Consider the following 12,047-nt stretch of genomic DNA (forward strand, 5'->3'; position numbering starts at 1 on the left):
AAAAGCCACTACCCACTAGTTTAACTGGCATCTCTACAAGTAACCACTGTTACTGGTTTGGGTTATAATTTCGTATACCTGTTACTGTATATTGATGTACATATATGTGTATACATAAGATACGTAGTTTTGTGGATTTTTTGGTTTGGTTTTTGTTTTTTACTTTTTTAAGATTTTATTTATTTATTTTAGAGAGAGAGAGAGTGGTGGGGAGGGGCCGAGGGAGAGGGAGAAAGCAGATTCAGTGCTCAGCTTGATCTCACAACCCTGAGATCACGACCAGAGCCAAAGCCAAGAGTTGGAAGCCCAACTGACTGTGCCACCCAGGCACCCCTTTTTTGTTTGTTTTTAAGTGTGTGCATTGGTGTTCAACTTTTTGTTTAGTATGTCTTAGAGATCTTTTCATGTCATTTCATGTAGGTCTACTTTATTCCTTTTTAATTGCTGTGTAATATTCTATGGCATAGAAGAGACATAGCTTATTTAACCATTCCCCTCTTAATGCACAGTATATGTTATTTGCTAGTTTTTGTTATTATAATGCTACGGTACAAATTCTTGTAGTTTTTCACATATTGTGTGTTCACATTTGAATGTGTGTGGTTTTTTTTTTAAGATTTTATTTATTTATTTGAGGGAGAGAGGGTGAGGGAGAGCAAAGAGGGAGAATGAGAGGGAGAGCAGAGTCCCCACTGAGCAGAGAGCCCAATGTGTGGCTCGATCCCAGGACTGTGGGATCATGACCTGAGCCAAAGGCAAATGCTTAATCGACTGAGCTACCCAGGCGCCCCCACATTTGAATGTTTCTTAAGGAAGAAAATACGAAGTGGATTTGCTGGATAGGCAGATACACAAATTACAAAATTATGTTCAAAAAGGCTTTACCTTTTTGTACTCTGGTCACTGGTGAATATATAGGAATAAGGGAATATTATTCTTTGCTCACCTTCCCTTTCTCAATTCCTTCCTCACATAAATCTGTATTGAGTGCCTAATATATGCCAACCACTGTTCTAGAACTTGGGAATTTAGGAGTGAAGTAGACAGTAAGGTTCTTGTACTCATGGAACTTATATTCATATTTTACTTAATTTTTTATAAACAATCGATGTTCCCAGTCATATATATTTTTACCAATATGATGGACAAAAGTAGTATCTCAATGTTTTAGATTGTTTTTCCTGATTTTTGATGAACTTAAGCGTCATTTAGTATATTTATTGGCTATCTTTTCCTTTGACTTACCTGTCATTTTTCCTTCAGGTTCCTGACTTGTTCTTATTGATTTATATTAGTCCTTTATATTTTAGATACAAATCCTTTGTTATATATATTGTACATGTTTTCTCCTGTCATTTAAAAGACATTTATTTGCCTGCTTATTGATTTATAAACTATAAAGTGCACAAATCTAAAGTATTCTGCTCAGTGAGTTTTTTCATTTTCAAAAACTCAGGTAGCTACCATCCAGATTAAGGTGTGGAAAATTGCCATCATTCTAGAATAGTACTGATCAATAGAACTTTCTGAAAATAGAAATGGACATTTTCTATCTCTCCTGTCCAGTACTATAGCCATTACCCATTTGTGGCCATTGAGTGCTTGAAGGGTGGCTAATGCAACTAAGGAACTGATTTTTTTTATTTTAATAAATTTATTGAAATTTAAAAAGCCAGGTGTATTGGATAGCATAGCCCAGTACTCCCGTCCAGGTTAAGTTTTTTTTCTAACGTTATCACTATGGGTTAATTTTGTCAGTTTTTGAATCTCATAAATGGAATTATCTTCTGCTTACTCTTTTGTGTATAAATGCAATCATACATTTCCTACTCTTTTGAGTTGAGCTTTTTAAACTACCATGTGTGAGATTCATCCATATTGTTACATGAATCATTATTTGTGTGTGTGTTTTATTACTTTGTAATATTTTGTTACATGAACAGTCTTTTAAGTGTCTTTTGGTGAACATAGGCATTCATTTTCTTTTGGATAAATTTCTAAGAGTAGAATTATTTTTGCCATATGATAGAAATATGTTTTTGCCTTAGTAGATATTGCCAAATGGTCTCCCAGAATGGTTAAATGGTTTATATTCCCTCCAATAATATATAACAATTGTGGTTTATACCACATAATGCCTAACATTTGGTGTGTCACCACTCCCAGGTTTGATGATTTGCTAGGAGGTCTCACAGGACTGAGTATGTAGTCGTGCTCATAGCTATAATTTATTATAGTAAAAGGATACAAAGCAAAATCAGGAATAGGAAATGGCCCATGGGACAAAGTTTGGAGGATATCAAACACAGGCTTCCAAGAGTCCTCTCCTAGTGCGATCACACAGGATATGCCTAATTCTCAGTCCAGCAATGAATTGTGATCACATGTGAAATGTTGTCTACCTGAGGGACTTTTTAGAGGGTCGGTGCTCAGAGTTTTTACTGGGGGGCTGGTCACATTGGTACCCTCTGTCTAGCTCCTAGCACGTACCATAATTCCAGATTTCCGGAAGGAAAGCAGGTGTTTAGCATAAACCATATTGTTTGCACAAATAATTTAGGCACAGTGTGCCATTTTTATGAGTTCTGAGGATGTTGGGGACCCTGTCAAAATCCAAGTTTCTAGATGCCAGCAAAGGGTCAACTTTGTGAACAGGCCTTTCAGAGGATAGCAGTCTGAAGTCTGCTATGTTGAGTCTTCTCTGCATGCTTGATTATAGTCATTTAAATTTTTGGCCTTCTGGTGGGTATGTAGCAGTATCTCAGGTTTTTACATTTCCCTGGTAAATAATGCTATTGAACACATTTTCATATGTTGTATTTCATATATTGTCCATTTGGATATCTCCGTGGTGAAGTACCTATTCAAAGCCTTTGCCTATTTTTAAAAGTTAGATGTTATTTTTCTTATTGCTTTGCAGGTTTTTTCATATATTCTGGATGTGAGTTTTCAGTCAGATATATGTATTATAGGTAATTTCTCCAGTCTATGGCTTGTCTATTCACTTTCTTAATGATGCCTTTTATTGAATAGATACTCTTAATTTTAACGAAGTCTGAGCTGTCAGTGTTTCTCTTATGTGGGTAGTCCTTTGTCTCCCTTTTAAGAAATCTTTTTCTATCCTGGTGTCCTGGAGATAGTCTCTTAATGTTTTCTTCTGGAAGCTTTATTGTTTTACCTGTTGCATTTATGTTTGTGACCCACCTCAAATTGACTGTGTTTGGTATGATGAAAAGGTTGATTGTCTTTTCTCTGTAAGGATATATAATTATGTTCCAACACCATTATTCAGAAGAACTGCTTTTTTCCACAGAATGGCAATGGCGTCTTTGTTGTAAATCATATGATCGTATGTGTGTTGGTCTATTTCTGGACTATTCACTCTGTTAGTCTCTGTCCTTGTACCAATAAGATACTTATTATTGTAACTTACAGTCTTTCTGTCCTGTAGTATAAATCTTCTAACTTTGTTCTTCAGGATATCTTGGCTATCCATTGCATTTTTTGTAAATTTGAGAATCAGCTTGTCATTTTCTACATATCAAATAATCCTGTTGGGATTTTAATCCACATTGCATTGAATTTATAAATTAATTTAGGGAGAATTGACGTCTTAACAATTTTAAGTCCCATGACCATGAAATACCTTTTATTTTATTTAAGGTTTCTTTTACTTTACCTTATCAGTGTTTCTTAGTTTTCAGTGTAGAGGTTTTGCATATCTTCTATTAGATTTAATTCATAGGCTTCGTAATTTCTTAAATGTTGTTTAATTTCTTTTTTTTTTTTTTTTAAAGATGTTATTTATTTATTTGACAGAGATAGAGACAGCCAGCGAGAGAGGGAACACAAGCAGGGGGAGTGGGAGAGGAAGAAGCAGGCTCACAGCAGAGGAGCCTGATGTGGGGCTCGATCCTATAACGCCAGGATCACGCCCTGAGCCGAAGGCAGACACCCAACCGCTGTGCCACCCAGGCGCCCCTAAATGTTGTTTAATTTCTTAAATGGCATTTAAAAAATTCCATTGAAAATTTTTTTCTCCGTTATGTAGAAATAGTCGATTTTTGTATGTGGACTTTGGACCTAGCAATCTTAGTACATTCACTTACTATTTCTAGCAGTTTGTAGATTATTTGCAGCTTTCTGTATACACATTCATGTTATCTGTTAATATAGACAGTTTGAATTTTGATTTTCCAACCATTATACTTTTTAATTCTTTTTCATACTTTATTACTGGACCACCAGTATAGCATTGATTAGTGTATGGATACCTGCTCTTGCTCTCAGTTTCAGGAGGAAAGCATATAATAATCATTGAATGTATTTGATGTTGATATCATTTATCATAGTAAGGAAATTCTCTTCTATTCCTGGTTTTTGAGAGTTTTTATCATGAACAGGTGTTATATTTTATGAAATGCTTTTCTGCGTACTGAGGTTAGCATTAAGCTAATTGTGAATTTTAAGTGAAATAGCACATGATAAGTGAATACAATGTCTAGTCCACAATAAGCACGCAGTTTTTAGCTGTTATTCTTCTGAGGACTTTTTCTTATAAGACATAAGTGGTGAATATTCCCTCTCAAGATGCAAGAATTTACTTAAGTTTGTAAGCAGTTTTTATATTTTGAAATGGGTTGATTTATTAATTATACAGTTGGATATTGGGATGTTTGCTTGATGATTTTAAGCATGGATTCTGTTAACTCTATTATCCATGCTTTTACTGTTTCTTTGTCAGGTGGCTATCATTTAGAAGACTAGTTTTTTTTGTTTGACAGGCCTATGCTTTTTGCTCATTATATGCTTTTAAAAGTAAATTATATTCTTTAGGTATTTCATTGTTAAATTTTAGTATTAGGACACAATATTCTAATTTTAGAAACCAAGTGTATAGTTAATCTAATTTTGTTTTGGAGCATGTAGTTGGCATTGAGTTCTTGTGGTATAGACCTTGGTTTTGGAATCTACCAGAACTAGATTTATTTTCTGGCACTACCACTTATTAACAGTATTGCTAAAGAAGAAGTCAAACTGTCTCTCTTTTCAGATGACATGATACTCTATATAGAAAACCCAAAAGACTCCACCCCCAAACTACTAGAACTTACAGAGCAGTATTGTGCTCTGTGTAATTCAGTAATGTGGCGGGATACAAAATCAGTGCTCAGAAATCAGTTGCATTTCTATACACGAACAATAAGACTGAAGAAAGAGAAATTAGGGAATCCATTCCAGTTACAATAGCACCAAAAATCATACGGTACCTCGGAATTAACTTAACCAGAGACGTAAAGGATCTATATTCTAGAAACTACAAATCACTCTTGAAAGACATTGAAGAAGTCACAAAAAGATGGAAAAATATTCCATGCTCATGGATCGGAAGAATAAACATAGTTAAAATGTCTGTGCTACCCAGAGCAATCCACACTTTCAATGCCATCCCGATCAAAATACCAATGACAGTTTTCAAAGAGCTGGAACAAGTAGCCCTTAAATTTGTGTGGAACCAGAAAAGGCCCCGAATCGCCAAGGAAATGTTGAAAAGGGAAAACAAAGCTGAGGGCATCACGTTGCTGGATTTCGAGCTATACTACAAAGCTGTGATCACAAAGACAGCATGGTACTGGCACAAAAACAGACACATAGACCAATGGAACAGAATAGAGAACCCAGAAATGGACCCTCGGCTCTTTGGGCAACTAATCTTTGATAAAGCAGGAAAAAACGTCCAGTGGAAAAAAGACAGTCTCTTCAATAAATGGTGCTGGGAAAATTGGACAGCTACATGCAAAAGAATGAAACTTGACCACTCTCTCACACCATACACAAAGATAAACTCCAAATGGACGAAAGACTTCGATGTGAGACAGGAATCCATCAAAATCCTAGAGGAGAACACAGGCTGCAACCTCTTTGACATCAGCCACAGCAACTTTTTTCATGACACATCTCCAAAGGCAAGAGAAACAAAAGATAAAATGAACTTGTGGGACTTCATCAAGATAAAAAGCTTCCGCACAGCCAAGGAAACAGTCAAAAAAACTAAGAGGCAGCCCACGGAATGGGAGAAGATATTTGCAAATGACACTACAGATAAAGGACTGGTATCCAAGATCTACAAAGAACTTCTCAAACTCAATACATGTGAAACAAATAATCAAATCAAAAAATGGGCAGAAGATATGAACAGACACTTTTCCAATGAAGACATACAAATGGCTGACAGACACATGGAAGAATGTTCAAAATCATTAGCTATCAGGGAAATTCAAATCAAAACCACATTGAGATACCACCTTACACCAGTTAGAATGGCAAAAATTGACAAGGCAGGAAACAACAAATGTTGGAGAGGATGTGGAGAAAGATGAACCATCTTACACTGTTGGTGGGAATGCAAGTTGGTACAGCCACTTTGGAAAACAGTGTGGAGGTCCCTTAAAAAGTTAAAAATTGAGCTACCCTACAACCCAGCAATTGCATTACTGGGTATTTACCCCAAAGATACAGACGTAGTGAGGAGAAGGGCCATATGCACCCCAATGTTCGTAGCAGCATTGTCCACAATAGCTAAATCGTGGAAGGAGCCGAGATGCCCTTCAACAGATGACTGGAATAAGAAGATGTGGTCCATATATACAATGGAATATTACTCAGCCATCAGAAAGAACGATTACTCAACATTTGCAGCAACATGGATGGGACTGGAGGAGATTATGCTAAGTGAAATAAGTCAAGCAGAGAAAGACAACTATCGTATGGTTTCACTCATTTATGGAACATAAGAAATAGGAAGATCGGTAGGAGAAGGAAGGGAAGAAGGAAGGGGGGTAAACAGAAGGGGGAATGAACCATGAGAGACTGTGGACTCTGGGAAACAAACTGAGGGCTTCAGAGGGGAGGGAGGTGGGGGATTGGGATAGGCCGGTGATGGGTATTAAGGAGGGCACGTATTGCATGGTGCACTGGGTGTTATATGCAAATAATGAATCATGGAACGTTGCATCAAAAACGGGATGTACTGTATGGTGACTAATATAACAAAATAAAAATTATAAAAAAGAAACACCCAGTATTGCTAGTACAAGCTGTTGTCTTTCTGAGCCTTGTTTTGCTCTCTAATAACAATAATAGGTCAGTTTGCATTTTTTAGAATTTTGAGTAAATTTTATTTTTATTTTTGTGTGTGTAGGAATTCTTCAGCATAATTATTTTGCTGTGTATATGAATAGTTCATTCATTTTTATTGCTTGGTAGTGTTCCATGCATGGATATACCAGTTTGTTTATCCATTCATTTTTTGATGGACATTCCAAAAACGGTCATAAGGAAACTTTGAGGAGTGGTGGATATATTCATTATCTTCGTTTTGGTGATTTTTTTCATGGGTGTATACTCATCAGATGTACCCTTTAAATCACTCTATGTAGATTATACTTCACAAAAGCGGTTAAAAAGGTTAAGTGGTTTTGTGATCAGTGATTGACAGGAAGAAAAGGAAAGTATTTCTGTTCTAACATATCTCCAGTTTGAAAGCCCTATCTATTTATTTGTTTAATAATCAAATATTAAGTGCTTTAATAGCTAATAATAGTTTGTATTACTCTGGCTTGTTAAGGATTAAACCACATATGTTGAAAAGCATTTGGCATGTAAGTATCCAGCAAAGGTTAATTTATTATATCGTTTCTCTTTCCAAGTTTTAATTAACAGTATTCCTTATTTTTAATGAACTAGTTGTATATATGTTGTCTTGGTTTGATTGGGTTAATGAAGAGTCCAAGAAAGTTATTCTGGAAGCTCAAGCTTTATTTTTTTTCAAAAGGCTATGCCCCCCGCATTCATTTTAGATGCTTCATTTTTTTACATTCAAATTTATTATATAAATCTGGAATCATTTCAACTTACTTTTTTCTCAACATGCATCCTGTGTATTTAAAAATTCATTTTTATATCTTACATTTAGGCAAATCAGGGCAGATTTTTAGTCTATTTTACTATCTTACTTTAAAGTTAATCTCACTTGAATTATAATCATTGTACATGTACTTACATAAAATGGTTGGAATTCAAAATGGTCTCAGTTGAAACACTTAAAATTTCGCACTTTAGAAGTTAGCTTAAAATGTGCCATTAGGGGCACCTGGTTGGCACAGCGGTTAAGTGTCTGCCTTCGGCTCAGGGCGTGATCCCAGCGTTATGGGATCGAGCCCCACATCAGGCTCTTCCGCTATGAGCCTGCTTCTTCCTCTCCTACTCCCCCTGCTTGTGTTCCCTCTCTCTGGCTGTCTCTATCTCTGTCGAATAAATAAATAAAATCTTAAAAAAAAAAATAAAATAAAATGTGCCATTAATCATTTGCCCACTTCACACACACAAAGATAAGACTTTATATAGATCCTTGCTTCATAAGAGTTGAAGCACACTTTCATATTTCTTTCATGTAGGCTTAGTTCAACCTAAAATTTGTGGCTAGGAAAAGCTTTTAAGAACTGTACCTAATATTCTAAAGCCAGGGCCAGAAGAGTAACCTGTGGCGAATCTGTTAGAGCAAGAGTCCTTAACTAGTGGATTGAACCAAACTAGCAGTTCTCAAAGTCAGCAACAGATAGATGTCTGAGATTCTGTCTTCATTCTGAAACTTGGTAGTTTTGCCACTTGATTTTGGGTAGGTCACTTATTTCTGTGTCTCAGTTTCATCAGCTGTAAAATGCTGTGACCTCCTCTCAGGGATCACGTGTGATCATGTATATGAGAAAGCTTTGGCATATTTAGAAGTGGTAGATACGAAAGTGTATGGTCCCCGGGCTACTTGCTGCTTATATTCCTCTTAATCATGTTCTTCTTTACTTATAGTTGGCCTTAGATTTCCAGGTGGGAGGGGTATCAGTATCTTTTCGATGTCTTGTTCCTTTCTTGCCATCCTGAGATTTCAGGGCTATAGGACAATGAAAAGTAGCTCCTTCCTAATGAAAAGACTGAAGGCCTCTGCTCTTGAGTACTGCTTCACTGGGGCTTCATATAATTTTTTTATTTGTGATATTTTGATATCAGTGGGAGGTTAAAATTAAAACCTATTTTGTCTCTAATTGCTAGCATTTATTGAGTATGTGCCAGGATTTTTTCTTCACAAGAAAGAGTCACAAAAAGCTCGAGTGATTGTCCAAGGTCATAGAGCTGGGATTCAAACACAGGTACATTGTTTCTAGAGCCCAGGCTCTTAACCACTATGTCATATTGCCTTACTTATTATTATTCAACCCTGAGTATCAGTGTGAGACTTTATTTTATTTTTTTTTAAGATTTTTTTATTTATTTATTCAACAGAGATAGAGACAGCCAGCGGGAGAGGGAACACAAGCAGGGGGAGTGAGAAAGGAAGAAGCAGGCTCATGGCGGAGGAGCCTGATATGGGGCTCGATCCCATAACGCCGGGATCACGCCCTGAGCCGAAGGCAGACGCTTAACCGCTGTGCCACCCAGGCGCCCCCAGTGTGAGACTTTAAAAGCGATGCATGTTTATTGTACAAAAAAGAAAACAAAAATTCTTAATTCCATAATCCACAGATAATCACCGTTAGAGCAGTTTCTTTCCATTTTTCCTATGTCAAACAATTTTCCAACTGTTGTATATTCAGATTCTTTCCAGTTCTCACACTATTCTGAGTACTGCTACAGTGCTGTTTCTAGAAGTGGGTTATTGGGTCAGAGGGCATGATCATTAATGCCATGTATTGATTCCCAGATTGTCATCTAGAAAAGCTTATACATTATGTTCTCTTCAGCAGTGTGTGAAAGTGCCCCATTTAGGTTTGTTTCAAAAATGAGGATGATAGAAGAAAAAAGTTATTTTGTTTGTTGCTCTGTGTTTTGAATGCCATAGCTTTACCATGCTCCTACTTTATTTTTGACAGGGACATTTGGCAATGTCTGGAAACACTTTTGATTGTCATGAGATGGAGTGATGCTATAGGCATCTAATAGTAGAGGCCATCGATGCTGCCAAACATCCTACAATGTATGGGACAGGCCCACCACAAAGAATTACCCGGTCTAACATGTCCGTAGTGCTGAGGCTAGCTATAAAACCCTGCTTTATAGTAAGCTCTTAAAATCTAGAAGAAATATATTTATTGGCAAGATGCTTTAAACACTATTGGGCTTTATCTTATTATCTCGGAATAGAAAAGTCCATATTTTTTTGGCTTTAACATGAAGCAGGCAAACTTTGGTTAGTCTCTGGATTGTTGAGTGCTTCATATTTCACATATAAAATCTAATGGAATCAATTCTTAGAGAACTCTCCTAAGCCCTTTGAACAGTTTGGAATGTTCGTAATGATTCTAGAGTTGTGTTTTCCTTTAGATTTGCCTTACCTTCTTTTTTATTTGGGGTTACCATTAAAATCTATAATGTCTCTGGTTCTCAAAACAAAAATCTAAAAACTTCTTGTGGGAATTAGTAATTAGAATATCTTTGGAACCTAAACTCCAAGCAGCTTTTCCAACATAAAACTTACTTATTTGGGGTCTTTTAGTTGGGATTCAATTAATTTGCCTTTATTTTAATTTTCATATTTATCAATTTTTTTCTCTTATGAGTTACAATAAAAACCTGTTTATAACTAATGATGGCATACATAAGCATATCATTAGGACTTGACTTATCATTTATAGGCAGAAAAATGTTCAGTGCACCCAAATTCCTCTTTTATCAACCCTTGTCAAGGGAAACATGATAATCTTATTTGTTGGGGGGGGGTCCTGAAAGTCATATTTATTATTAATTTGTTAATTTTTTAATGTAGGTTCCAAAAAACTTGTGAATTTCTCTAAATTCTTTTAAATACAGATCTTGTGACTGCTAGAGCTGATATAATTGTTGTCCTTATTCTATTTTTATAGTTCTGCTTTTTCTAAAAAAAGCTGTTCATGAGCTTTGTCCTTTTGTGCTTCACAGGAACCAGCACCTATGACAGAAGATCTGCTAGAAGAGCAGTCGGAGGTTCTAGCTAAATTAGGTACATCAGCAGAAGGGGCTCACCTCCGGGCACGCATGCAGAGTGCCTGTCTGCTTTCAGATATGGAGTCTTTTAAGGTGGGTCACGCTGTCAGAGCTTGGGAGTCTATTTTGAGCTATTCTGGAATGAAGCTGTGAAAGTCACTCTCTAAAGTGGTGTGAAGGCCTGAATGTCTTTTTTATTAAACGTATTGATTTCTTAGTAGTTACAGCAACCTACATTTATCTCCTAAAGGTCGTAGCCAGACTTGCTTCTTAAATTTAAAAAAAGAACAAATCTTTGAATAGTATTCGAAAGTTGAGAATTGAATCATTTCTTTATGTGCTTTGGGATGTTTTTCTCCTTTGTGTGTGTTTACCCAATTTAATGCATGACTTTTAGGAAACCCTTAGTATTTAACATAGGCTGCTTCATTCACCAAACCTTTTGATTGCCTTCTTTGTGACTTGTACTGTGATTAGAGAAGTAGGAAATACAATGTTTATCCTCAGTTATAGTCTATTTTGGTTGTGGAGGGAGATATGTAAATAATTATGTGATGCGTTCACTTATGAAGGCAGTGTCAAAAAGGTGACTGACTCTGCTGAGTGGGTCATGGAGAGTTTCTCAGAAGAGGTACTATTTAGGATGAGTAGGCGTTTCTCCCTGGAGAATAATATTTTAAGTTTAGATATAGGCCTGTATTAGAACATAGAGGATTCAGAGAATGGTGACATTTAGCTTATTAGCTTAAAAACCCAGGGATGAAGAAAGGTCTTTTGTTTTTGAATTACTTATTCTTGAAAGCTGAGGTAAAGCCACATATATTAAAAACAACAAAACAACCAAGTCGGTAGTCTGTTTGGCCATAGGCCTTCCTTGTGCCTCCTGCTGATACTCTGAATTGTCTCCCATGCCCAGATTTTCCTCCTTGACCTGCTGCTATTTGTGATGGCCTCCATCTCCCCATTCCGTAGCCTCCAATCAGTCCTGCTTTCATGCTGTATGCCAGCCTGAGTTTGATTTTTTTTTTCAATAT

The 12,047-nt window shown here is 36.4% G+C and overlaps 1 protein-coding gene across 2 annotated transcripts in view; it reads left to right on the forward strand.

Moving 5' to 3' along the window:
• The window catches only part of RAB3GAP1 (RAB3 GTPase activating protein catalytic subunit 1), a 108,453-nt gene that overhangs the window by 75,541 nt on the left and 20,865 nt on the right, over positions 1–12,047 (forward strand). For both annotated transcript variants that reach the window (XM_044388246.3, XM_057316270.1), the window contains exon 18: positions 10,969–11,106. In XM_044388246.3, coding sequence (XP_044244181.2) covers positions 10,969–11,106 — 138 coding nt within the window. The remainder of the gene's footprint in view (positions 1–10,968; positions 11,107–12,047) is intronic.

The sequence above is a fragment of the Ursus arctos genome, unplaced genomic scaffold, assembly GCF_023065955.2.
Source record: "Ursus arctos isolate Adak ecotype North America unplaced genomic scaffold, UrsArc2.0 scaffold_1, whole genome shotgun sequence".
Taxonomy (NCBI): domain Eukaryota; kingdom Metazoa; phylum Chordata; class Mammalia; order Carnivora; family Ursidae; genus Ursus; species Ursus arctos.